This window comes from Pseudophryne corroboree, chromosome 3, assembly GCF_028390025.1.
Source record: "Pseudophryne corroboree isolate aPseCor3 chromosome 3, aPseCor3.hap2, whole genome shotgun sequence".
Classification (NCBI taxonomy): domain Eukaryota; kingdom Metazoa; phylum Chordata; class Amphibia; order Anura; family Myobatrachidae; genus Pseudophryne; species Pseudophryne corroboree.
In genome coordinates this window covers 32198989-32226328 of record NC_086446.1, presented here as the reverse complement: position 1 = coordinate 32226328, position 27340 = coordinate 32198989, and the positions used below count along the sequence as shown (strand labels likewise).

The 27340-nt window shown below is 46.8% G+C and overlaps 1 protein-coding gene across 1 annotated transcript in view; it reads right to left on the bottom strand.

Moving 5' to 3' along the window:
- Positions 1-26843, bottom strand: part of LOC135057107 (uncharacterized) — a 180757-nt gene extending 153914 nt beyond the window's left edge. Inside the window, 6 exon segments of the mRNA XM_063963008.1 lie at positions 1136-1583; positions 21380-21477; positions 21559-21676; positions 23111-23302; positions 23935-24094; positions 26696-26843. Of these exon segments, the coding sequence (XP_063819078.1) occupies positions 1136-1583; positions 21380-21477; positions 21559-21676; positions 23111-23302; positions 23935-24012 (934 nt within the window). The 5' untranslated portion in view covers positions 24013-24094; positions 26696-26843.
- Positions 26844-27340: the final 497 nt, after the last annotated feature.

Below are 27340 nucleotides of genomic sequence, written 5' to 3'. Positions count from 1 at the left end.
AACATTTCGAGAATACATGTGACAGGAGAGATGTGATATCAGCCTCAGTTGGAGGATAAATCATCGAACTTTGGGTGAATAACAGGAGATGCAGCAACCAATATCTCAAAGGAAAGGAGAGAGCGTTTGTGAGGAGGCATGGGATAGGGACCTCTAGAACTTGTTAGAAAGGAAAGAGTAACCCTATGGCCCAAATTCTGTGTTATTAAATTGAAGCCCTCAGTCTGCAGACGTCCCACACGGGAAGCCTGCAAGAATCAGACAGCGAGGGAGTGTTCCATTTAGAAAAACCCATCGCCTTCTCCTCTGGAAAAAGGACATGAGTCCACCAATGAGAAAGGAGGAGATAAGAAGAACCAGCAAGGGGTGGGGATTTTAGGAGGAAGCACCAGGGATTAAGAGACTGTGTTGTGGGGAGGTGAGGGTGCACAGCGTGATGCACTGAAGATTGGGGTGTCATCGGCCAGCAGCTCTGTGTGCCCCGCTACAGTTGTCATCGCTGGTGAGGATGGGAGGAAATATACAGTAGAGCAGCTGGAAAGGACAATGCAGAACTCTGAGTGGACTTTATCAGTATAATCCTACTTGATGTTTCGTGGATTTCTGGGTCTCCTTGAATAAAGCTCACCTTGTCTTCATTGTAACCTGCTCCACTGTGTGATCCCTGAGCCGCAGGATACCTAGGTCACCCAGTATCCTCACATTTTGGTGCAGGAGGTCCCCACAAACCTTATTCCTGAGGCAACCCAGGAGCATGAGAAGTCTCTAGGAAAGCCTGGCAGTAACTCAGAAATGTTCTAGAGGGGAGTCATAGTAATGGGAGGGTGAGGAGAAAGGGGGGGGGGGGGGGGAATTGATATGGGGCATGCCAGTATAAGGTCTGTGATGGAAGGATTTGACCGATTCATGAACTAGACAATCCCAGGATTCCAGATAGACGCAACCAAAAATAATTAGATTATTAATACCAATATAAGACTGTTCATTTCAATAAAGATAACAAACTTAAATGATAAGTATCACAAATATTTATGCTTAGGTAGATGGTACTACTGCAATTATGGAGGATACTGTATATAAGATATGATAAGATCTTGTATAGGAGTCTCCTCTATAATAAGTGTTTATTACTCACCTGTGCTGATAGCTGTAGGGATTTCCTCCTCCTTACACTGCTGATCACCCCTCACATACGTCTCTTCTTCTCCCTCTATATCGTCTGCCTTCATATCAGTCACATACGTCTCTTCTTCTACCTCTATATCGTCTGCCTTCATATCAGTCACATGCGTCTCTTCTTCTCCCTCTATATCTTCTGCCTTCATATCAGTCACATACGTCTCTTCTTCTCCCTCTGTATCTTCTGCCTTCATATCAGTCACATACGTCTCTTGTTCTCCCTCTATATCTTCTAGCTTCATATCAGTCACATGCGTCTCTTCTTCTCCCTCTATATCTTCTGCCTTCATATCAGTCACATATGTCTCTTCTTCTCCCTCTATATCTTCTGCCTTCATATCAGTCACATACGTCTCTTCTTCTTTCTCTATAGTTTCTGCCTTAATACCAGTCAGGTCTTCAATCTAAATATCCCACAAAAAAAAAATAACACTTTAATCATTTCTGTTCCACTGAGATTAGCCAGAAAAATATTAGTGTATTAGATGCACATGGGTAATACAATGAAAAAGTGGATTCTTGAACTTGCATTACAAATCCTTCTGTCCTTTGAGAGACATTGGATACTAGTGACAGGAGCATGGTCCCTATACATTAACCAGAAACGATCAAACTCCTGCTGAGGTCTCTGCACCGCACTCTCTACCCCACAGTATCCAGTGTCCCCCAATTGGATGTTTAGAGAAAATAGGATTTTAATTATCTACCGGTAAATCCTTTTCTTGTAGTCTGTAGAGGATACTGGGGTTCACATTAGTATCATGGGGTATAGACGGGTCCACTAGAGCCTTGGGCACTTAAAGAAATCGATAGTGTGCACTGGTTCCTCCCTTTATGCCCCTCCTACCAGACTCAGTCTAGAAACTGTGCCCGAGGAGACGGACATATCCTGAGGAAGTATTTAATAGAACAGTGGTGAGATTTGAACCAGCACACACAACCAAGAGGAAAGCCATGCTAACCAAACTTGAACAGGAACAGCAACAGCTGAACCAACAATAATACTTAACCATGAAACTGTGCAAGAAACACGAAGCACTGGGCGGGCGCCCAGTATCCTCTACGGACTACGAGAAAAGGATTTACCAGTAGGTAATTAAAATCCTATTTTCTCTTATGTCCTAGAGGATACTGGGGTCCACATTAGTACCATGGGGATGTACCAAAGCTCCCAAACCGGGTGGGAAAGTGCTGAGGTTGCTGCAGAACTGATGGACCAAACTGAAGGTCCTCAGAGGCCAAAGTATCGAACTTGTAAAACTTAGCAAACGTGTTCGAACCAGACAAAGTAGCAGCTCGGCAGAGCTGTAAAACCGAGACACACCGGGCAGCCGCCCAGGAAGAACCCACCGACCTAGTAGAGTGGGCCTGTACTTTAGGAACCGGTGATCCTGCCGATGAATAAGCCTGCTGGATAGTAAGCCTGATCCAGCGAGCAATAGACTGCTTTGAAGCAGGATACCCAATTTTCTTGGGATCATAGAGAACAAACAGCGAGTCAGATTTTCTGTGACGAGCTGTCTGCTTCACATAGATTTTCAAAGCCCTCACAACATCCAAGGACTTTGAAGTAGCAGTGGTGTCCGTAAGCACCGGAACCACAATAGGTTCGTTGATATGAAACGCAGACACCACCTTAGGAAGAAATTGCTGATGAGTTCTGATTTCAGACCTATCTTCACGAAAAATCAAATAGGGGCTTTTGTGAGACAACGCCCCCAGTTCCGACACATGCCTTGCGGAAGCTAAGGCCAACAGTGTAATGGTCTTCCACGTAGGAAACTTTACATCAACCTCCTGTAAAGGCTCAAACCATGCTGATTGTAGAAACTGCAACACCACGGTGAGATCCCAAGGTGCCGTGGGAGGCACAAAGGGCGGTCGGATGTGCAGAACACCCTTCAAGAACGTCTGAACCTCAGGGAGGTGAGCCAATTGTTTCTGGAAGAAAATGGATAAAGCCGAAATCTGAACTTTTAAAGGAGCCCAAACATAGGCCCACATCCACACCTGACTGTAGAAAAAGGAGAAAACGTCCCAGTTGAAATTCCACTGTAGGAAATCTCCTGTTTTCACACCATGAAACATATTTTTTCCAAATACAGTGGTAAGGTTTAGACGTTACCCCTTTCCTAGCTTGGATCAGAATAGGAATAACCTTGTTCGGAATGCCTTTCCGGGCTAAAATCTGACGCTCAACTTCCATGCCGTCAAACGAAGCCACGGTAAGTCTTGATAGACGAACGGCCCCTGTTGTAGAAGATCCTCTTGCAGAGGTAGAGGCCACGGGTCCTCCAGGAGCATCTCCAGTAGATCCGGCCCTTCGTGGCCAATCTTGAGCAATGAGAATTGCTTGAACCTTTTCCCTTTTTATTCTTTTGAGAATTCTTGGGATCAGTGGAAGAGGTGGAAACACATAAACCATCTAGTAGACCCATGGAGTCACCAGAGCGTCTACCGCCACTGCTTGTGGGTCCCTCAACCTGGAACAATACCGCTTGAGCTTCTTGTTGAGACGAGAGGCCATCATGTCTATCTAATGGTTTCTTGACTTGACCATTTTCCTTGGAACTGTTCCACCAGGGTGACCGCTCCCCAACCTCTGAGGCTTGCGTCTGTGGTTAGGAGAATACAATTTTAAATCCCGAACCTTCAACCCTCGGTCAGATGAGAAGTCTGAAGCCACCACAAAAGAGAAATCCTGGCTTTTGGCTACAGACGAATCCTCTGGTGCATGTGCAGATGCGATCCAGACCATTTGTCCAATAGATCCAGCTGGAAGGGCCTCGCATGTATCCTTCCGTATTGCAGAGCCTCGTAAGAGGCTACCATCTTCCCCAGAAGGCGAATGCATAGATGCACCGATATTCGGGTTGGTTTTAGAACATCCCGCACCATCAACTGGATCACCAATGCCTTTTCCAATGGAAGAAAAACCTTCTGTACCTCCGTATCCAGTATCATCCCCAGGAACGGAAGCCTCCGTGTTGGTTCCAGGTGGGATTTTGGTAGATTCAAAATCCACCCGTGATCCTGAAGTAGCCGGGTTGAGAGGGCAATGCTGTCCAACAACCTCCTCCCTGGATGATGCTTTTATCAGCAGGTCATCCAGGTATGGTATTATGTTCACTCCCTGTTTGCGGAGGTGAAACATCATCTCTGCGATTACCTTGGTGAATACTCTCGGTGCCGTAGAGAGGCCAAACAGCAGGGCCTGAAACTGGTAGTGACAGTCCTGTAGTGTAAACCTTAGGTAAGCCTGACGAGGCAGCCAAATCGGAATGTGAAGGTAGGCATCCTTGATGTCCAGAGACACCAGGAACTCCCCCTCCTCCAGACCTGAGATCACCGCTCTCAGTGACTCCATCTTGAACTTGAACACCCGTAAATATGGGTTCAGTGATTTGAGGTTAAGAATGGGCCTTACCGAACCGTCCGGTTTCGGTACCACAAACAGGTTGGAGTAATAACCCTTGTTTTGCAGTAGAAGCGGAACTGGGACAATGACCTGAGTCTGAACCAGTTTTTGAATTGCTGCCTGTAAAGTTAAACTTGCTTCCTCAGAAGCTGGTAAGCCTGATTTGAAGAATCTATGAGGAGGGAGTTCCTGAAATTCCAGTCTGTATCCCTGGGTGATAAGATCTATGACCCAAGGATCCTGGCAAGATGTCGCCCAAACGTGAATGAAATAACGTAGCCGAGCTCCTAACTGCCTGTATTCCACCATCATGCTGAAGGCTTTGAGGAAGCACATCTGGAGGTCTGTTCCTGAGAACTGGCAGCTGCTGGTTTTCTGGGTTTACTTTTATTGCCATTGAAGGCTGCATAAGAACCCTTGGCTTTGCCTTTAAACTTTGTGGCCTGAAAGGAATGCAGAGTTGGAGCAGAGTATGTTTTCTAGCTGGGGGTGCTGCGGAAGGAAGGTATGTAGACTTACCCGCCGTAGCCTTGGATATCCACTTATCCAGTTTATCTCCAAAAAGGGCCTCACCTGTGAAATGTAGGCTTTCCACGCCTCTCCTGGAATCCGCAACCGCAGTCCACTGGCGCAATCACAAGCCCCTGCGTGCTGACACTGCCATGGCAGTGGTACGTGCACTGAGCAAACCAATTTCCTTTATGGCCTCCAGCATAAGGTTAGCAGAGTCTTGAATATGCTGTAGGAGTAAAATTATGTCCCCCCTAGGTAAGGAATCGAAATCCTCAATTAGGTTACCTGACCACTTAACAATGGCCTTAGTAATCCATGCACAAGCAATAGTGGGTCTCTGGGCCATCCCAGCAGCAGTGTATAAAGATTTGAGAGTGGTCTAAATCTTGCGGTCAGCCGCGTCCTTTAAGGAAGCTACCCCAGGAACAGGTGTCTTACATGACAACCTAGACACTGAAGCGTCCACAATCGGCGGATTTTCCCATTTCTTTCTATCTTCCAGAGGGAAGGGAAATTATGTAATTAATCTTTTAGGGATCTGAAACTTTTTTGTCAGGATTAGCCCAAGGTTCTTCAAACAGGGCATTTAATTCCATGGGACGCAGGAAAAGTTGTTGAGGATTTATTTTTTACATTAAAATAAGATTCCTCCTCGACTTCCGCCACCCTGTCAGGAATGTGCAGGACATTTCTGATAGCTTCTATCAGAGCCTGTATTCCTTGTGACAGGACAGCATCCCCCACACTCACATCCACTTCACCCTACTCTGGGTCTGATGTATCGTCATCACTATTAGCCTGCATGAGTTGGGCCAGAGTACGCTTTTGTGGGCAAATGGAGGGGGCCTGAGACACTGGTATGGGAACTGAATATCTATTTATCAGGTCATCCATAGACTGTCTTTAGAACTGCGTCTCTTTCTCAGTATGGGATAATTTAGTAGACATACTAGAGATCATCCCTTTAATTGAATCTAACCACGGGGGTTCAGCCCCACTAGTCTGAGAATGTGTACTATCCTGAGTACAGGGTAGTGAGTCTCCTGGGGAGGACAGACACTTTGCTGTGCAGGAAATGCAGTCCCTGGACATGGTAACGTAAAGGGACACACATACCCACACACAGGAGGTGAAAACACAGTTAAACCCACACAGAGCCCAAAGAGATACACAGAAGCCGCAGCCAGCTGCACAGCGCCCCTTTTTGCCTAAGTAAAAACTTAGCTGGGTCGCAAAACTAAGCACCTTAATAAGGCATAGTATTCTAACACTGCTCCCCTACCTCACTAAGACCCCCTGGTACTGCTGAGGAGACGTGGAGTCCTTGTGGAGGAGCTGTGCTTCCCTGTGTATCCTGTCAGATCAAGCTGCAGAGGGAAAATGGCGCTGGTGAGCTGCTGAATCCGCTCAGATTGAAGCCCCGCCCCCTTAATGGCGCACGGCTTCCCGCACTTTATTATACTGGCCTGAGGACTTTATTAGACTATTAAGAGGGTTAAAACACTCTGTTTAGTAGGCGGCCAGTCCGGGTGTCAGCGGTGGCTCAGCGCCTGCCTCACAGCATGTCCACTACAAGTGAAACATAAACTGAGCCTCCGACGCAAAGTCTATACTCAGAGCTGCGCTCCAACCCTTGTGCCGCCATTCCTGCCTGTGACCCGCTAACCGGGACGACAGCGTTGTACTCAACAGTCTTCTATCTTCTGGCTCAGTTGGGGGGTGGCAGCATGCTGCGGGAATGTACACTCGCCGTGGTGGGGCTTGTGAATGGCTCCCTCAGGAGCTATGTCCTGTCAGCGGAGAAATGGGACCATTAACTCTCTAGAAAGTTGGGCCGTTCTCACCCATAAGTCCCACAAAAGCAGTCAGGCTGTTGCCTAAATAGTCCTGTCTGAAAATAACAAACAGAAAATAAGATTTTACTTACCGGTAAATCTATTTCTCGTAGTCCGTAGTGGATGCTGGGGACTCCGTAAGGACCATGGGGAATAGACGGGCTCCGCAGGAGACATGGGCACTTTAAGAAAGAATTTAGATTCTGGTGTGCTCTGGCTCCTCCCTCTATGTCCCTCCTCCAGACCTCAGTTAGAGAAACTGTGCCCGGAAGAGCTGACAGTACAAGGAAAGGATTTTGGTAATCCAGGGCAAGATTCATACCAGCCACACCAATCACACCGTACAACTTGAGATAAACATACCCAGTCAACAGTATGAACAACAACAGAGCAACAGGTCAACCCTGATGCAACCATAACATAACCCTTATTTAAGCAATAACTATATACAAGCCTTGCAGAAGAAGTCCGCACTTGGGACGCGCGCCCAGCATCCACTACGGACTACGAGAAATAGATTTACCGGTAAGTAAAATCTTATTTTCTCTGACGTCCTAGTGGATGCTGGGGACTCCGTAAGGACCATGGGGATTATACCAAAGCTCCCAAACGGGCGGGAGAGTGCGGATGACTCTGCAGCACCTATTGAGCAAACACAAGGTCCTCTTCGGCCAGGGTATCAAACTTGTAGAACTTTGCAAAAGTGTTTGAACCTGACCAAGTAGCCGCTCGGCAAAGTTGTAATGCCGAGACCCCTCGGGCAGCCGCCCAAGAAGAGCCCACCTTCCTAGTGAAATGGGCCTTAACTGATCTTGGCAGCGGCAATCCAGCCGCCGAATGAGCCTGCTGAATCGTGTTACAGATCCAGCGAGCAATAGTCTGCTTTGAAGCAGGAGCACCAAGCTTGTTGGAAGCATACAGGATAAACAAAGACTCTGTTTTCCTGACCCTAGCCGTTCTGGCTACATAAACCTTCAAAACCCTGACTACATCAAGCAACTCGGAATCCTCCAAGTCCGTAGTAGCCACAGGCACCACAATAGGTTGGTTTATATGAAAGGATGAAACCACTTTCGGCAGAAATTGTGGACGGGTCCGCAATTCTGCTCTAAAACCAGATAGGGGCTTTTATGTGACAAAGCCGCCAACTCTGACACACGCCTAGCCGAAGCCCAGGCTAATAGCATGACCACCTTCCACGTGAGATATTTCAACTCCACCGTTTTGAGTGGTTCAAACCAGTGGTATTTCAGGAAACTCAACACCACGTTAAGATCCCAAGGTGCCACTGGAGGCACAAAAGGGGGCTGAATATGCAGCACTCCCTTTACAAACGTCTGAACTTCAGGTAGAGAAGTCAACTCCTTTTGAAAGAAAATGGATAGGGCCGAAATCTGGACCTTTATGGACCCCAATTTTAGGCCCAAATTCACTCCTGACTGTAGGAAGTGAAGGAAACGGCCCAGCTGGAATTCCTCCGTAGGGGCATTCCTGGCCTCACACCAAGCAACATATTTTCGCCATATACGGTGATAATGTTGAGCTGTCACGTCCTTCCTTTATCAGCGTAGGATTGACCTCATCCGGAATGCCTTTCTCTGCTAGGATCCGGATGAGGTATACATCCTTTATGTCCAGAGACACCATAAAATCCCCCCCTTCCAGGCTTGCGACGACCGCTCTCAGCGATTCCATCTTGAACTTGAACCTTTTCAAGTATATGTTCAGGGATTTTAAATTCAATATGGGTCTGACCGAACCGTCCGGTTTCGGGACTACAACATGGTCGAATAATAACCCCCTCCTTGTTGAAGGAGGGGAACCTTGACCACCACCTGTGGATGATACAATTTGTGAATTGCAGTTAACACTATTTCCCTCTCATGGGGGGAAGCCGGCAGGGCCGTCGGTGAGGGGGCATCTCCTCGAAGTCCAGCTTGTATCCCTGAGACACAATATCTATTGCCCAGGGATCCAACAGGGAGTGAACCCACTTGTGGCTGAAATTTCGAAGACGTGACCCCACCGGGCCTAGCTCCGCCTGTGGAGCCCCAGCGACATGCGGTGGATTTTGTAGAGGCCGGGGAGGACTTCTGTTCCTGGGAACTAGCTGTGTTGTGCAGCTTCTTCCCTCTGCCCCTGCCTCTGGCAAGAAAAGGACGCACCTCGGACTTTCTGGTTTCTTTGTGATCGAAAGGACTGCATTTGATAATGTCGTGCTTTCCTAGGCTGTGCTGGAGTATAAGGCAAAAGATCAGAATTCCCTTCACACAATCCTCAGCCTTGTAAGGTAAACCTTCCATCTGCCTCTTAAGTCGGCATCACCTGTCCATTGCATGTTCCACAGGACACGTCAAGCAGAAATCGACATAGCGTTGACTCTAGAACCCAGTAGACTAATGTCTCTTTGGGCATGTTTTATACATATATCTAAGACAGCATCTTTTATATATATATCTATATACATTGCTCAAAAAAATAAAGGGAACACTAAAATAACACATCCTAGATCTGAATGAATGAAATATTCTTATTAAATGCTTTGTTCTTTACATAGTTGAATGAGCTGACAACAAAATCACACAAAAATTATCAATGGAAATCAAATTTATTAACCCATGGAGGTCTGGATTTGGAGTCACCCTCAATATTACAGTGGAAAAACACACTACAGGCTGATCCAACTTTGATGTAATGTCTTTAAAACAAGTCAAAATGAGGCTCAGTAGTGTGTGTGGCCTCCACGTGCCTGTATGACCTCCCTACAACGGCTGGGCATGCTCCTGATGAGGTGGCGGATGGTCTCCTGAGGGATCTCCTCCCAGACCTGGACTAAAGCATCCATCAACTCCTGGACAGTCTGTGGTGCAACGTGGCTTTGGTGGATGGAGCGAGACATGATGTCCCAGATGTGCTCAATTGGATTCAGGTCTGGGGAACGGGCGGGCCAGTCCATAGCATCAATGCCTTCATCTTGCAGGAACTGCTGACACACTCCAGCAACATGAGGTCTAGCATTGTCTTGCATTAGGAGGAAACCAGGGCCAACCGCACCAGCATATGGTCTCACAAGGGGTCTGAGGATCTCATCTCGGTACCTAATGGCAGTCAGGCTACCTCTGGCGAGCACATGGAGGGCTGTGCGGCCCCCCCAAGAAATGCCACCCCACACCATTACTGACCCACTGCCAAACCGGTCATGCTGGAGGATGTTGCAGGCAGCAGAACGTTCTCCTTGGCGTCTCCAGACTCTGTCACTTCTGTCACATGTGCTCAGTGAGAACCTGCTTTCATCTGTGAAGAGCACAGGGCACCAGTGGCTAATTTGCCAATCTTGGTGTTCTCTGGCAAATGCCAAACGTCCTGCACGGTGTTGGGCTGTAAGCACAACCCCCACCTGTGGACGTCAGGCCTTCATACCACCCTCATGGAGTCTGTTTCTGATCGTATGAGTAGACACATGCACATGCACATGCGCTTGCTGGAGGTCATTTTGCAGGGCTCTGGCAGTGTTCCTCCTGTTCCTCCTTGCACAAAGGCGGAGGTAGCGGTCCTGCTGCTGGGTTATTGCCCTCCTACGGCCTCCTCCACGTCTCCGGATGTACTGGCCTGTCTCCTGGTAGCGCCTCCATGCTCTGGACACTACGCTGACAGACACAGCAAACCTTCTTGCCACAGCTCGCATTGATGTGCCATCCTGGATTAGCTGCACTATCTGAGCCACTTGTGTGGGTTGTAGGGAGGTCATACAGGCACGTGGAGGCCACACACACTACTGAGCCTCATTTTGACTTGTTTTAAGGACATTACATCAAAGTTGGATCAGCCTGTAGTGTGTTTTTCCACTTTAATATTGAGGGTGACTCCAAATCCAGGCCACCATGGGTTAATAAATTTGATTTCCATTGATAATTTTTGTGTGATTTTGTTGTCAGCACATTCAACTATGTAAAGAACAAAGTATTTACTAAGAATATTTCATTCATTCAGATCTAGGATGTGTTATTTTAGTGTTCCCTTTATTTTTTTGAGCAGTGTATATACATATATATATAAAACAAACAGAATCGATCCGGCACTCCACTCCCAGTGAAAACAACAGCTGCGGTGCCATCCCAGCCAGTGACAAAAAGTCCCAGGTTTAAACAGCAGTAGTAAGGGCGGCACTCAGTCCAGACTTCACAACTTGATGAAAGTTTACTTTAATGGGCCAACATGTTTCGGGGAGTACACCCCGTCCTCAGGGCCAGACAACCCACATACAACACAAAACAAAGCTTATATACCAAAGACAAGACTAACACTAATGCTGATCGTACTCACCTGCTCCACGGCGCTGCCGCCCGCCAAGCCGTCCGGCCGCACTTCCGCGTCGCCATCCAGTGACGTCACGGCGCGCCGCGTCGCAGGCGAGTACCCATGGCAACTGAATGATACTCCGCTCAGTCACCTACAGGGAGGCAATGGGGACAAATAACAATTGGTAAAAATAACATACATGAATACATACAACCTGGTAAAAACAAAAGTGTACAAATAAATCCTGAGAGACTATAATAATACTAGACTGGGTAAATGCGGGACCAAACTAGATTAATACATTCAATACTGATATAGTTAAGCAAGACTATAATACCTGATGTTGGAATAGAGTAATGATTAGAGTAATGATTTTTTAGAGGAAACACTGCAGTCCCAGATTCTCATTGAGACCACCGGGTGACAGTGTACCCAATTTATAAATCCACCTGGATTCTTTTTGTAACAATATTCTATCTCTATTCCCACCCCTAATCATGCGGGGAACATGATCTATCAGGATGGCTCTAATACTAGCTACCCTATGGCCCAGGAGCACACAATGGCGAGCGAACGGTTGCTCGCTGTTCTTATTTTCAAAGGCCTTTTTTATGGCACTTCTGTGGAGAGCCATTCTCTCACGGAACTGCCTAATGGTCTTGCCGACATATGCAAGACCACATGGGCACGTGAGAAGATACACCACATGAGTCGTAGTGCATGTCAAACGATGTTTGATAGGAGTTTTACGACCCGTAGAAGGATGACTGAAGGAAGTGCCTACTATTAGTGTATTACATGTGGCACATCCCAAGCAGCGGTAACAACCAGCTTTAGCTAGTAGGAAATGAGATTCTCTATTAATGGCCAGCTCAGTGATGTCTAATTTGACTATATGGTCGCCTATGTTCCTTCCTCTGGTATGACTCGGCAATAACGCCGTATTCTCCATGGAGGACATGGCCCCGTCTGTTTGTATTATTGGCCACATTTGTTTGGCTTTTTTTACTGTTTGCCTGCTCTTGGTGGTGTATTTATTAACCCAAGGGAACACTTCTCTACTGCGTTGTTTACGAGCATGGCCAGACTGCAAAGCCTGCTGTCTGGTCATATCTAAGACACGTTTTTTAGAAACCTCAAGGTCCCCCATAGGGTATCCCCTTTCCACAAATCTGTGTTTCATGATGTCTAATGCCCTACCTGTCTCCTCTGGGTCAGATGTGATTCTCCGTACCCTCAAAAATTGGGAGTACGGTAGTCCCCTCAGTAGGGGAGCTGGATGGAAACTCTGATACTTCAATACAGTATTCCTATCCGTTGATTTTACATACAGCGAGGTATTAAGCCTACCATCCTTGTGGGTAATAGTCACATCCAGATAATTGACAGCATCTTTATGCATAACATAAGTAAACTGTACTGGATGACTAGATATGTTATGATTATCCAAAAGGGAAATTAAATTTTCCATGGGGCCCTGCCATAAGATGAGCAAGTCATCTATATAGCGCCTGTAATAAAAAACCTGCATAGATACCTCAGAGTCTATGGAAAACATCTGGCCCTCTAACTGGTACATAAATGCATTCGCGTACGATTGAAAACAACCCCACTTACAAAGGGCCAGAGGTTGGATTCTTCCTGTCCCTCTTGGATAAAATTCTCAATAGAAATTATTTTGTCTTTAATGGCAAATTCTGGTTGCAACTTGCAGGATGTGCGATGGGGTCGGCCGTGGCCCCGTCGTACGCGAATGCATTTATGTACCAGTTAGAGGGCCAGATGTTTTCCATAGACCCTGAGGTATCCATGCAGGTTTTTTATTACAGGCGCTATATAGATGACTTGCTCATCTTATGGCAGGGCCCCATGGAAAATTTAATTTCCCTTTTGGATAATCATAACATGTCTAGTCATCCAGTACAGTTTACTTATGTTATGCATAAAGATGCTGTCAATTATCTGGATGTGACTATTACCCACAAGGATGGTAGGCTTAATACCTCGCTGTATGTAAAATCAACGGATAGGAATACTGTATTGAAGTATCAGAGTTTCCATCCAGCTCCCCTACTGAGGGGACTACCGTACTCCCAATTTTTGAGGGTACGGAGAATCACATCTGACCCAGAGGAGACAGGTAGGGCATTAGACATCATGAAACACAGATTTGTGGAAAGGGGATACCCTATGGGGGACCTTGAGGTTTCTAAAAAACGTGTCTTAGATATGACCAGACAGCAGGCTTTGCAGTCTGGCCATGCTCGTAAACAACGCAGTAGAGAAGTGTTCCCTTGGGTTAATAAATACACCACCAAGAGCAGGCAAACAGTAAAAAAAGCCAAACAAATGTGGCCAATAATACAAACAGACGGGGCCATGTCCTCCATGGAGAATACGGCGTTATTGCCGAGTCATACCAGAGGAAGGAACATAGGCGACCATATAGTCAAATTAGACATCACTGAGCTGGCCATTAATAGAGAATCTCATTTCCTACGAGCTAAAGCTGGTTGTTACCGCTGCTTGGGATGTGCCACATGTAATACACTAATAGTAGGCACTTCCTTCAGTCATCCTTCTACGGGTCGTAAAACTCCTATCAAACATCGTTTGACATGCACTACGACTCATGTGGTGTATCTTCTCACGTGCCCATGTGGTCTTGCATATGTCGGCAAGACCATTAGGCAGTTCCGTGAGAGAATGGCTCTCCACAGAAGTGCCATAAAAAAGGCCTTTGAAAATAAGAACAGCGAGCAACCGTTCGCTCGCCATTGTGTGCTCCTGGGCCATAGGGTAGCTAGTATTAGAGCCATCCTGATAGATCATGTTCCCCGCATGATTAGGGGTGGGAATAGAGATAGAATATTGTTACAAAAAGAATCCAGGTGGATTTATAAATTGGGTACACTGTCACCCGGTGGTCTCAATGAGAATCTGGGACTGCAGTGTTTCCTCTAAAAAATCATTACTCTAATCATTACTCTATTCCAACATCAGGTATTATAGTCTTAACTATATCAGTATTGAATGTATTAATCTAGTTTGGTCCCGCATTTACCCAGTCTAGTATTATTATAGTCTCTCAGGATTTATTTGTACACTTTTGTTTTTACCAGGTTGTATGTATTCATGTATGTTATTTTTACCAATTGTTATTTGTCCCCATTGCCTCCCTGTAGGTGACTGAGCGGAGTATCATTCAGTTGCCATGGGTACTCGCCTGCGACGCGGCGCGCCGTGACGTCACTGGATGGCGACGCGGAAGTGCGGCCGGACGGCTTGGCGGGCGGCAGCGCCGTGGAGCAGGTGAGTACGATCAGCATTAGTGTTAGTCTTGTCTTTGGTATATAAGCTTTGTTTTGTGTTGTATGTGGGTTGTCTGGCCCTGAGGACGGGGTGTACTCCCCGAAACATGTTGGCCCATTAAAGTAAACTTTCATCAAGTTGTGAAGTCTGGACTGAGTGCCGCCCTTACTACATATACATATATATATATATATATATATATATATATATATATACATACTAGGGTCTCAATCTCTGCTGATAAGGTATCTGTCCACGCTGCTACAGTGCTATAAACCCATGCCGACACAATCGCCGGTCTGAGTAGTGTACCAGAATGTGTGTAAATGGACTTTAAAGTACTTTTACTGCATGCTATCTGCAGGATCCCTGAGGATAGCTGTTAAGTCAGCGCTACCTTTTGGGCAAACGTGACACCCTAGGGGAAGATTCCCATCGTATCCTGGCCCTAATAGGGAAAGGATACTCCCTGAGAATTCTTTGTGGGAAACTGCAGTCTCTTGTCTGGAGATTCCCGCTCTTTTTCTTCATGAGAGGAGGGAAATTTACCTCAGCTTTCTTCCCCTTAAACATGTGTACCCTTGTGTCAGGGACAGATGAGTCATCAGTGATATGCAAAACATTTTTTTTTTTTAATTACAATAATCATATATTGAATACTTTCCTGCCATTTTGGCTGTAACTTTGCATTATCGTAGTCGACACTGGAGTCAGACTCCGTGTCGATATCAGTGTCTATTATTTTGGATAGTGAGCATTGAGAGACTCTGAAGGTCTCTGCGACATAGGGACAGACATGGGTAGATTCCCTGTCTGTTCTCTAATCTTTTGTGCAATAAATTTTCCTTAGCACTTAATTTCACATATCCAAACAGGTGTCGGCGTTGTCGACGGAGACACCACTCACACACACATTTGCTCCATCACCTCTTTAGGGGAGCCTTTTACCTCAGACATGTCGACACACACGTACCGACACACCACACACTCAGGGAATGCTCATCTGAAGACAATTCCCCCACAAGGCCCTTTGGAGAGACAGAGAGAGAGTATGCCAGCACACACCCCAGCGCTATAAACCCAGGAATAACACAGTAACTTAATGTTAACCCAGTAGCTGCTGTTTATATTGATTTTTGCGCCTAATTATGTGGCCCCCCTCTCTTTTTACCCTCTTCTACCGTGTATGTGCAGGGGAGAGCCTGGGGAGCTTCCTCTCAGCGGAGCTGTGGAGAAAAAATGGCGCAGGTGAGTGCTGAGGAAGAAGCCCCGCCCCCTCTACGGCGGGCTTCTGTCCCGCTTAAATATACATTTTCTTGGTGGGGGCTCATACATATATACAGTGCCCAACTGTATATATGTGTACTTTTGCCAAAAGAGGTCCATATGCTGCCCAGGGCACCCCCCCCTGCGCCCTGCACCCTTACAGTGACCGGAGTATGTGAGATGTCTGGGAGCAATGGCGCACAGCTGCAGTGCTGTGCATTACCTCAGTGAAGAACGGAGTCTTCTGCCTCCGATTTCGAAGTCTTCTTGCTTCTCATACTCACCCGGCTTCTGTCTTCCGGCTCTGCGAGGGGGACGGCGGCGCGGCTCTGGGATCGGACGACGAGGGTGAGATCCTGTGTACGATCCCTCTGGAGCTAATGGTGTCCAGTAGCCTAAGAAGCAGGACCTAGCTTCAGAGAGTAGGGCTGCTTCTCTCCCCTCTGTCCCACGATGCAGGGAGTCTGTTGCCAGCAGAGCTCCCTGAAAATAAAAAACCTAACAAAATGCTTTCTCACAGCAAGATCAGGAGAGCTCACTGAACAGCACCCAGCTCGTCCGGGCACAGTCTCAAACTGAGGTCTGGAGGAGGGACATAGAGGGAGGAGCCAGAGCACACCAGAATCTAAATTCTTTCTTCAAGTGCCCATGTCTCCTGCGGAGCCCGTCTATTCCCCATGGTCCTTACGGAGTCCCCAGCATCCACTAGGACGTTAGAGAAAAATAGGATTTTAAATTACCTACTGGTAAATCCTTTTCTCGTAGTCCGTAGAGGATGCTGGGGTCCAATTTAGTACCATGGGGTATAGACGGGTCCACTAGGAGCCATTGGCACTTTAAGAGTTTAATAGTGTGGGCTGGCTCCTCCCTCTATGCCCGTCCTACCAGACTCAGTCTAGAAACTGTGCCCGAGGTGACGGACATACTTCGAGAGAAGGAAATACACAGATAGTGGTGAGATTCACACCAGCTCCCACGTACAACAAAAGGAAAGCCAAGCTAACCAACTTGGAACGATTCAGCAACGGCTGAAGTAACAAACTGAACCAAGTAACAATGCAGGAATATGAAGCACTGGGCGGGCGCCCAGCATCCTCTGCGGACTACGAGAAAAGGATTTCCCGGTAGGTAATTAAAATCCTATTTTCGCTTACGTCCTAGAGGATGCTGGGGTCCACATTAGTATCATGGGGATGTACCTAAGCTCCCAGTACAGGAGGGAGAGTACTGAGGTTCCTGCAGAACTGATTGACCAAACTTAAGGTCCTCAGAGGCCAAAGTATCGAACTTGTAGAATTTAGCAAATGTGTTCGACCCTGACCAAGTAGCTGCTCGGCAAAGCTGTAAAGCCGATACACCCCGGGCAGCCACCCAGGAAGAACCCACTTTACGAGTACAGTGGGCCTTAACAGATTTTGGACACTGCAAGCCTGCCGTGGAATAAGCATGCTGGATAGTGAACCTGATCCAGCGAGAAATTGTGTGCTTAGAAGCAGGACACCCAACCTTGTTTGGATCATAAAGGACAAACAGAGCGTCCAACTTCCTGTGATGAGAAGTTCTCTTAACATATATTTTCAAAGCCCCCACAACATCCAAGGACTCGAGGTAATTGAGGAGTCAGTAGCCACTGGCACCACAATAGGTTGATTGATATGAAAAGCTGACACAACCTTTGGAAGAAAGTGCTGACGCGTTCTGAGCTCAGCTCTATCCTCATGGAAAATCAAATAGGGACTCTTGCATGACAATGCCCCCAATTCCGACACACGTCGAGCAGACGCCAATGCCAACAGAGTGACCGCCTTCCAAGTAAGAAACTTCACGTCCACGTCCTGTAAGGCTCGAACCAATCCGATTGCAGGAACTGCAGCACCCCATTAAGATCCCTTTAAGATCCCAAGGTGCCGTAGGAGGCACAAAGGGTGGTTGGATGTGCAGAACCCCTTTCAAGAATGTGTGAACCTCAGGGAGAGCAGCCAATTGTTTCTGGAACAAAATGGACAAGGCCGAAATCTGGACCTTTATGGAGCCCAAGCATAGGCCTACATCCACACCTGCTTGCAGAAAGAAGAGAAACCATCCAAGTTTAAACTACACCGCAGGAAACTTCTTGGATTCACACCAAGACACATACTTTTCCAAATCTGATGGTAATGTTTTGACGTTACTCCCTTCCTAGCCTGTACCAGGGTAGGAATGACCTATACTCACCACTCTTCTATCTTCTGGCTCTGTTAGGGGATGGCGGCCGTGCTGCGGGAGTGAGCGGTCGCCTCGTGGGCTTGCGATCAGCACCCTCAGGAGCTCAGTCTCCTGTCAGCGGAGTAGAGAACCATTAACTTCAAGAGTTGGTTCCTACTACCCCCCTAAGTCCCACGAAGCAGGAAGGCTGTTGCCAGCAGCTTTCCAGTAACCTATTCTCTAATAAAAATTAAAAAAAAAACAAGAAAACACCTAAGAGCTATCCTAGCTGAGTCTGGTAGGAGGGCCATACAGGGAAGAGCCAGTGCACACTATTAATTTCTTAAAGTGCCAAGGCTCTTAGTGGACCCGTCTATACCCTATGGTACTAATGTGCACCCCAGCATCCTCTAGGACGTAAGGGAAAATAGCAAATTATGTACTTGAATGTTACTTTTCTTTGAGTACTGCATGGCGGCTTTTACAGAGGGTTACGTTCCTTCTAACTAGGTAGAGACAGGCATGTAAAAGGATGCTAATAAGATGGTATATAATGTTGCTCCTCCTTTTCCCATGTCAGCATGATGCTCACCTTCCATGTAACCTATACCAATTGGGAAGTATGAGGAGCTTATAGGAGAGTATGCTGGCTGAGAGGAAGATGATCCAGCTCCAGAGTTGCTATTCCTGCACACAGTGCTAGGTGATTGCTAGTGCTACTGCAGCTATTCCTGCACACAGTTCTAGGTGATTGCTAGTGCTACTACAGTTATTCCTGCACACAATGCTAGGTGATTGCTAGTGTGTCACGGATGAGATTGTTTGTGAACCCGGAATAGTTCTGGATACTGGGTTGGGTCTTGAGCGCAGTGGACAGAATCGGTCTGGCTTAATGAATGATCTGCTCATCCAGATGAGAACAGCTATGGGTACTGGAACACTGGCGGTGGGAGCCACCAGTGCAATGGATAGCTGGATTGTCACCTAATGGAGAGTCACGTGAGGACTGGTGAGTTGACAGAATCAGCAATGCAGGAAAGTCACAGATCAATGGCTGGAACCAGTGGGATGGCTGTCGACGAGGCTGAGGACAACAGCAATGACTGTAGACGAAGCTGAGAGCATCAGCAGTAACTGTAGAAGTAGCTGAGGACATCAGCAATGACTGTAGAGCACAGGTTCCCAAACTCGGTCCTCAGGACCCCACACGGTGCATGTTTTGCAGGTCTCCTCACAGAATCGCAAGTGAAATAATTAGCTCCACCTGTGGACCTTTTAAAATGTGTCAGTGAGTAATTAATACACCTGTGCATCATCTGGGTTACCTGCAAAACATGCACTGTGTGGGGTGCTGAGGACCGAGTTTGAGAACCTATGCTGTAGAGGAAGCCGAGGACGTCAGCAATTCTTGTAAATGAAGCCGAGGACTTTGGCAATGCTTATAGACAAAGCAATACTTGTAACCGAAGCTGAGGATGTCAGCAACACGGGTTTCCAGATGCTGGGCAGAGGACGCGCAATGGGGATTCCGTATGCTGTGCAGTGTCGGCACTGCTGGTTTCCCAGTAGCTGTGATGCAGTGGTTCTGCACAATGAGTACTGCAATGTTATAGACAGTAGTGGCAGGTTTTCCGGATACTATGGTGCGCTAACTTGCGCAGCGGTGAACTGGAAGCTGGGATTGAACCAGCAGTTCACATTTGTAGATATACTGGAGTTAAGATGACCAGCAGTGCAGGTTTGCAGATATCTTGGAGATAGTATCACCAGCGGTGCAGGTTTGCAGATATCCTGGAGATAGTATCACCAGCGGTGCAGGTTTGCAGATATACTGGAGATGAGATAACAAGCGGTGCAGGTTTGCAGATATCCTGGAGATAGGAGTCAGGAAGTGCTGAAGTTGGTAATGCACTGTCTCTTTAAGTAGGGAATTGCAAGAGCTCTCTACAGGCTTGAGAACAACAAAGCACTGACAACTTCCCAGTGCTTGGAGCTGGAATATATACCCCTTGCTCTCTGGTGATAGGCTGAAGGGATCACATGTCAGGTAAAACACTACCTGGTTGGACAGTTCACTGCAGAGTCAGCTGATCAGGAGTACATGCAGTACTCCAGGCTAGGCATCAGAGTGGACTGAGCCCAAGCAGGCCAGGAAGGAGCAGAAGCCTAACTATCCTGAAATGGATGCTGAGAATGACAGCGCGGGACGGGGATGGACCAGTGAATGGCGGACAATGCTTTGAACTGCGCCGCAGGTAGGTCAAAGTGCGACTGGGAAGTGCTGTAAACCTCAGTTTTGTGACATAGCGCTATTGCAGCTATTCCTGCACACAATACTAGGTGATCCTAGCATGGCATCCACGGCTCAGACTTGTTTCTCCAGCATATCCCACAGACGCTGGATAAGAGAGAGATCTTCAAATCTTTGTCATGTTCCTCAAACCATTCCAGAACAAAGTTTGCAGAGAGGCCGAGCGCATTATCCTGCTGAGATCAGGGAAAACTGTTGCTATGAAGGGGTGTACTTGGTCTGCCATTATATTTATGTAGGTGGTACATTTCAAAGTAACATCCACATGAATGCCAAGACCCAGATTTCCCCAGCAGTACATTTCCCAGAGCATGACAATGGTTGCGCCAACGTACCTTCTTTCTACAGTGCATCCTGGTGCCATCTCTTCTTCAGGTAAATGAAGCCCATGTCAGAAACATGATATAAAATAAAATGTTATTCATCAGACCAGGCAGGCCACCTTCTTCCATTGCTCCATGGTGGGTTCTGATGCTCATGTGTCCACTGTAGTCTCTATCAGCAGTAGACAGGGGTCAATATGGGCCCTTTGACTGGTCTGCGTTACTCCTTCATGTTGTGCAGAGACTTTTATCACCTGCTGCACAGAGATCATTATGATGTCACTTGTTAGTCTTCTTCTCCCCCAAACATTCTGCACGGGCACTGAGGGAAACCACTAATCACTATGTTCTGGGTACAGCATATGAATACCTTCCTGATTCTGGGGCTTTCCTTGAGCAGATGACTTCCAAGTGTGTGGGACCAGGCTCCATCCTGCTTCCGGACATGGTTTCTTCCACCCTTGCAGCCAGAACATGAGCTCAATGTTCCCAGCTATTCACATATTACCCGGCGCTCCCAGGGAGAGCAGCAGGATGTACTTAGGTCAGCCTGCCCGTCCTCAGCCTGAAGAAGTAACATGGTGCATTGCCAGGAATGAGGAGAGGGGTAAGTCTCTGTTACAGAGACCCCACACACTACTAACTGACCCAGACAGGAAACGATACAGGTGTCATGGAGTACTGACATAGAGAGTCACTTTATATATTGCTATTTGGTGAGACCCTAAATCCCACCTACCTGATCCTCCTGTGGGATCCTGTGATTCTCCTCTGTACAGTCCTGGGAATACAGAGGACGGGGACATCTCTCTGGGGTATCTCTGTTACTGGGCCCACCTGTAGGAGACACACATTGACTGAGTACAGTGTATATATGTGATTATCAGATGATGTGTATGTATATAGGGGGCCCCATACCTGCTCTCCTCTGTACAATATATGACCGTCTCCTCTTACCCAGTGATGTGAGGGGCAGGTGATTCTCCATCATCACGTCCTTGTACAGACCCCTGTGTTCCTCAATATACTCCCCCTCCTGCATGGAGACATAGACAGTGACATCCTGACACCTTATAGGCACCTGACACACACAATGATACAGTCATCACCCAGACACATCCCCTGGTGTTACTGTATAATGTCCCCATTCCTAGCAGTCACCTCTCCAGTCATCACCCAGACACGTCCCCTGGTGTTACTGTATAATGACCCATTCCCAGCAGTCACCTCTCCAGTCATCACCCAGACACATCCCCTGGTGTTACTGTATAATGACCCATTCCTAGCAGTCAGCTCTCCAGTCATCACCCAGACACGTCCACTGGTGTTACTGTATAATGTCCCATTCCCAGCAGTCACCTCTCCAGTCATCACCCAGACACGCCGCCTGGTGTTACTGTATAATGTCCCATTCCCAGCAGTCACCTCTCCATTCATCACCCAGACACGTCCCCTGGTGTTACTGTATAATGTCCCATTCCCAGCAGTCACCTCTCCAGTCATCACCCAGACACATCCCCTGGTGTTACTGTATAATGTCCCATTCCCAGCAGTCACCTCTCCAGTCATCACCCAGACACATCCCCTGGTGTTACTGTATAATGCCCCATTCCCAGCAGTTACCTCTCCAGTCATCACCCAGACACGTCCCCTGGTGTTACTGTATAATGTCCCATTCCCAGCAGTCACCTCTCCAGTCATCACCCAGACACGTCCCCTGGTGTTACTGTATAATGTCCCATTCCCAGCAGTCACCTCTCCAGTCATCACCCAGACACATCCCCTGGCGTTACTGTATAATGTCCCATTCCCAGCAGTCACCTCTCCAGTCATCACCCAGACACATCCCCTGGTGTTACTGTATAATGTCCCATTCCCAGCAGTCACCTCTCCAGTCATCACCCAGACACATTCCCTGGTGTTACTGTATAATGTCCCATTCCCAGCAGTTACCTCTCCAGTCATCACCCAGACACATCCCCTGGTGTTACTGTATAATGTCCCATTCCCAGCAGTCACCTCTCCAGTCATCACCCAGACACATCCCCTGGCGTTACTGTATAATGTCCCATTCCCAGCAGTCACCTCTCCAGTCATCACCCAGACACATCCCCTGGTGTTACTGTATAATGTCCCATTCCCAGCAGTCACCTCTCCAGTCATCACCCAGACACATTCCCTGGTGTTACTGTATAATGCCCCATTCCCAGCAGTCACCTCTCCAGACACATCCCCTGGTGTTACTGTATAATGTCCCATTCCCAGCAGTCACCTCTCCAGTCATCACCCAGACACATCCCCTGGTGTTACTGTATAATGTCCCATTCCCAGCAGTTACCTCTCCAGTCATCTCCCAGACACGTCCCCTGGTGTTACTGTATAATGTCCCATTCCCAGCAGTCACCTCTCCAGTCATCACCCAGACGCATCCCCTGGTGTTACTGTATAATGTCCCATTCCCAGCAGTCACCTCTCCAGTCAGCAGCTGAATGATCTTGTTGGTGAGTTCCAAAATCTTCTGGTCATTGTGCCTCTCATGTATCAGTGAGTGAGGTGGAGGCACCGTGATGGGGCTCTGGATCCTGCTGAGTCCTCCTGACACACCGGGACGGCTGCTGGGTGTCTCACACTCACCAGATGTCTTCTTCACTACTGTGTAATCCTGTGCATTGGTAAATATACTATCACTCCCTGCACTACCACTCTCCAGTCATGTCCCAGTATTGTACATGTACAGTCATGTACAGATATAAGTAATAACACTGTGACACTCCCAGATCCCCTCACCCCCAGTCATGTCCCTGTATTATTACTATAGATATAAGTGATGTCACTGTGACGCTCCCAGATCCCCTCACCTCCCCAGACATGCCCCTGTATTATTACTATAGATATAAGTGATGTCACTGTGACACTCCCAGATCCCCTCACCTCCCCAGTCATGTCCCTGTATTATTACTATAGATATAAGTGACGTCACTGTGACACTCCCAGATCCCCTCACCTCCCAAGTCATGCCCCTGTATTATTACTATAGATATAAGTGATGTCACTATGACACTCCCAGATCCCCTCACCTCCCCAGTCATGTCCCTGTATTATTACTATAGATATAAGTGACATCACAGTGACACTCCCAGATCCCCTCACCTCCCCAGTCATGTCCTGTATTATCACTATAGATATAAGTGATGTCAGTGTGACACTCCCAGATCCCCTCACCTCCCCAGGCATGTCCTGTATTATAACTATAGATATAAGTGATGTCAGTGTGACACTCCCAGATCCCCTCACCTCCCCAGTCAGAAGATGGATGATCTCCAGGGTGACAGATAATATCCTCTCACTCAGGTGTCGTCTGTGCTTGTCCATCCTCAGTGAATCAGTATACAGGAGGTGTCTCACCCTCAAGGTGACTTTTATAAAAGACTCAGGTTCCTCAAACACCAATTCTCTAGGAGAAAAAGGAACAGTATCAGTGTTTTTGGAAGTTCTTCTGATCCAGCATAGTAACACTGCTCAATGCAGTTTGCACAATAATGTATTGCTTAGGGCAGCGGTTCCCAAACTTTTTGGAGTCATGGCATCCTAGAGAATTTTTTCACGGTACCCCTAGGCCAAAAGTTTCTTAATAAGAAATTCTGAAAAAAATATATATAAAATTAAGTAAATTGTGTTAATATTTCATCCTTAGATTCAGTTATGTGGTGAGGGACAGGATTCACTTTTGTTCACATATTTCATGACTGGAAGCTGCAAGCACTTTTTGTGTTTATTATATTGATCATAGCTAATTACAATTGTTCCTGGACCACCAACCCAGGGCACCCCTGCAAGTACCCCAAGGCACCTCAGGGGGGATCCGGTCTGAAGATCGACAGTATCTAGGTCGACAATGTTTAGGTCGACCACTATAGGTCGACAGTCACTAGGTCAACATGGATGGAAGGTCGACAGGGTTTCTAGGTCGACATGTGCTAGGTCGACAGGTCTAAAGGTCGACATGAGTTTTTCACATTTTTTTTTTTTTTTTTAATTTTTTCATACTTAACGATCCACGTGGACTACGATTGGAACGGTAAAGTGTGCCGAGCGAAGCGAAGGCACCATGCCCGAAACATGGCGAGCGAAGCGAGCCATGCGAGGTGACGCGGTGCACTAATTTGGGATCCCGGTCACTCTACGAAGAAAACGACACCCAAAAAACAACAACCTCATGTCGACCTTTAGACCTGTCGACCTAGCACATGTCGACCTAGAAACTCTGTCGACCTTCCATCCATGTCGACCTAGTGACTGTCAACCTATAGTAGTCGACCTAAACATTGTCGACCTAGATACTGTCGATTTGATGAACCACACCCCCTCAGGGTCCCACTGTACACTGACTGAGAACTGAGAATCACTGGCTTAGGGTGAAACCACCACTACTCATGGTAGAAGTCCTGGCTTCCCAGATAACACGTGGTGCAACTCTGTTGGGAAATTTTGTTGAGAAACAATTCCTGTGCAAAGAATGACATCCAATGTCCAGTGTTACGTTATGGTAATTGGAATCCGTGCCTATTACAATTCGCAGCAATATTACATAACTAATACACTGGCAACACACCACATGCTAAATCTAAGGTATAAAAATAACAGGACATAACAAGCCACTCCAACTGTATTATAATAATAACAACCACAACAGGACACCACAGGCCACTCCCCCTGTATAATGATAAAAGGACACCACAGGTCAATTCCCCTGTAGAAGGATAATGACAGGACACCACAGGCTGCTCACCCTGTAAAATAATAACAACAGGACACCACAGGCTCCTCCCCCTGTAGAATAATAACAGGACACCACAAGCTGCTCCCCCTGTATAATCATAATAACAGGACACCACAGGCTGCTCCCTCTGTAGAATAACAGGACACCACAGGCCGCTCCCCCTGTAGAATGATAATAATGACAGGACACCACAGGCCGCTCTCCCTGTAGAATAATAATAGGACACCTCAGGCTGCTCCGCCTGTAGAATAATAATAACAGGACACCACAGATTGCTCCCGCTGTATAATAATAATAACAACAATAAATATAATAATATAGGCCACACCTCCTGTTTAAAAATAATAACAGGACATAACAAGTCGCTCCCCCGTGTAATAATAATAAAAAAAGGACACCACAGGCCGCTTTCACTGTAGAACAATTATAATAATAACAGGACACCACAAGCTGTCGCCCCTATATAATAATAACAGGACACCACAGGCTGCTCAACCTGTTTAATAATAATAGAACACCACAGGCTGCACACCCTGTATAATAATAATAATAATAACAGGACACCACAGGCCACTCCTCCTGTATAAAAATAATAGGACACCACTGGCCGCTCCCCGTTTAATAATAATATAATTATTATTATAATTAATAAACAGTGGGAGCGGACAGTGGTGTTCTATTATTTTTATACAGGAGGAATGGCCTGTGGTGTCCTGTTGTTGTTATTATTACTATTATCATACAGGGTTAGCAGCCTTTGGTGTCCTGTTATTATTATACAGGGTGGGGGGGGGGGGCAGCTTTTGGTGTCCTGTTGTTGTTATTATTATTATTATTAACTGGACACCACGGGCTGCTCCCCCCCTTTTAATAATAACAGGACACCACAGGCTGCTAACCCTGTTTAATAATAATAGAACACCACAGGCTGCGCTCCCTGTATAACAATAATAATAATAACAACAACAACAACAGGACACAACAGGCCACTCCTCCTGTATAAAAATAGTAGGACACCACTGGCCGCTCCCCCTGTTTATTATTATTATTAATAATAATAATAATAATAACAGGACACCACAGGCTGCTCCTCCTGTATAATAATAACAACAGGACACCACAGGCTGCTCCTCCTGTGTAATAATAACAAGACACCACAGGCTGCTCCCCCGTGTCATAATAATAGGACACCACAGGCTGCGCCCCCTGTATAATAATAATAATAATAATAGGAAACCACATGCTGCTCCCCTTGTACAATAATGACGTCATTACCGGCCGCAAGAAGCAATGACGTCTCCTTTGTGATGAGCTCACCTCAGTGACTCGGAAGCTGAGAGTGAGGAGAAACCCCTTCCGGTTCTTGAAAAGGAACAATCCGGAAGTCGGCTGTAGCAGTAAGGGCGGAAGTCAGCTGGAACGCACGAGGCGGAAGTCAGCTGTGTAACGTTTTCTAGAGAGCGGGGACAGTCACCAATGATAGTAGATCCTACTCCTGTAATTCCTCCCATATACTGTATACCTGTACTGCTCCTATATACTGCATATACTAATAATACTGCTATCTATACCTCCTATATATAACATACCTCCCAGTCCCAACATGACCCTCTCCAGGAGGGACAGAATGCTCTGTTCCTGGACTTCCCTCTTACTGTATGAAAGCCATCACCTGTGGTGAAACACCTTTCACATACATTAACCTGTTCAAAACAGGTTCTAGCAATCATAAATTAAGAGGAAAGTCCAGGAGCAGAGCATTGTGTCCCTCCTGGAGAGGGTCATGTTGGGAGGTATGTATAATCCTGTACTGCTCCTATATACTGCATATACTCATAATACTACTATGTGTACCACCTATATATTCACCTGTACTGCTACTATATACTATGTATACTCATAATACTGCTATATGTACCT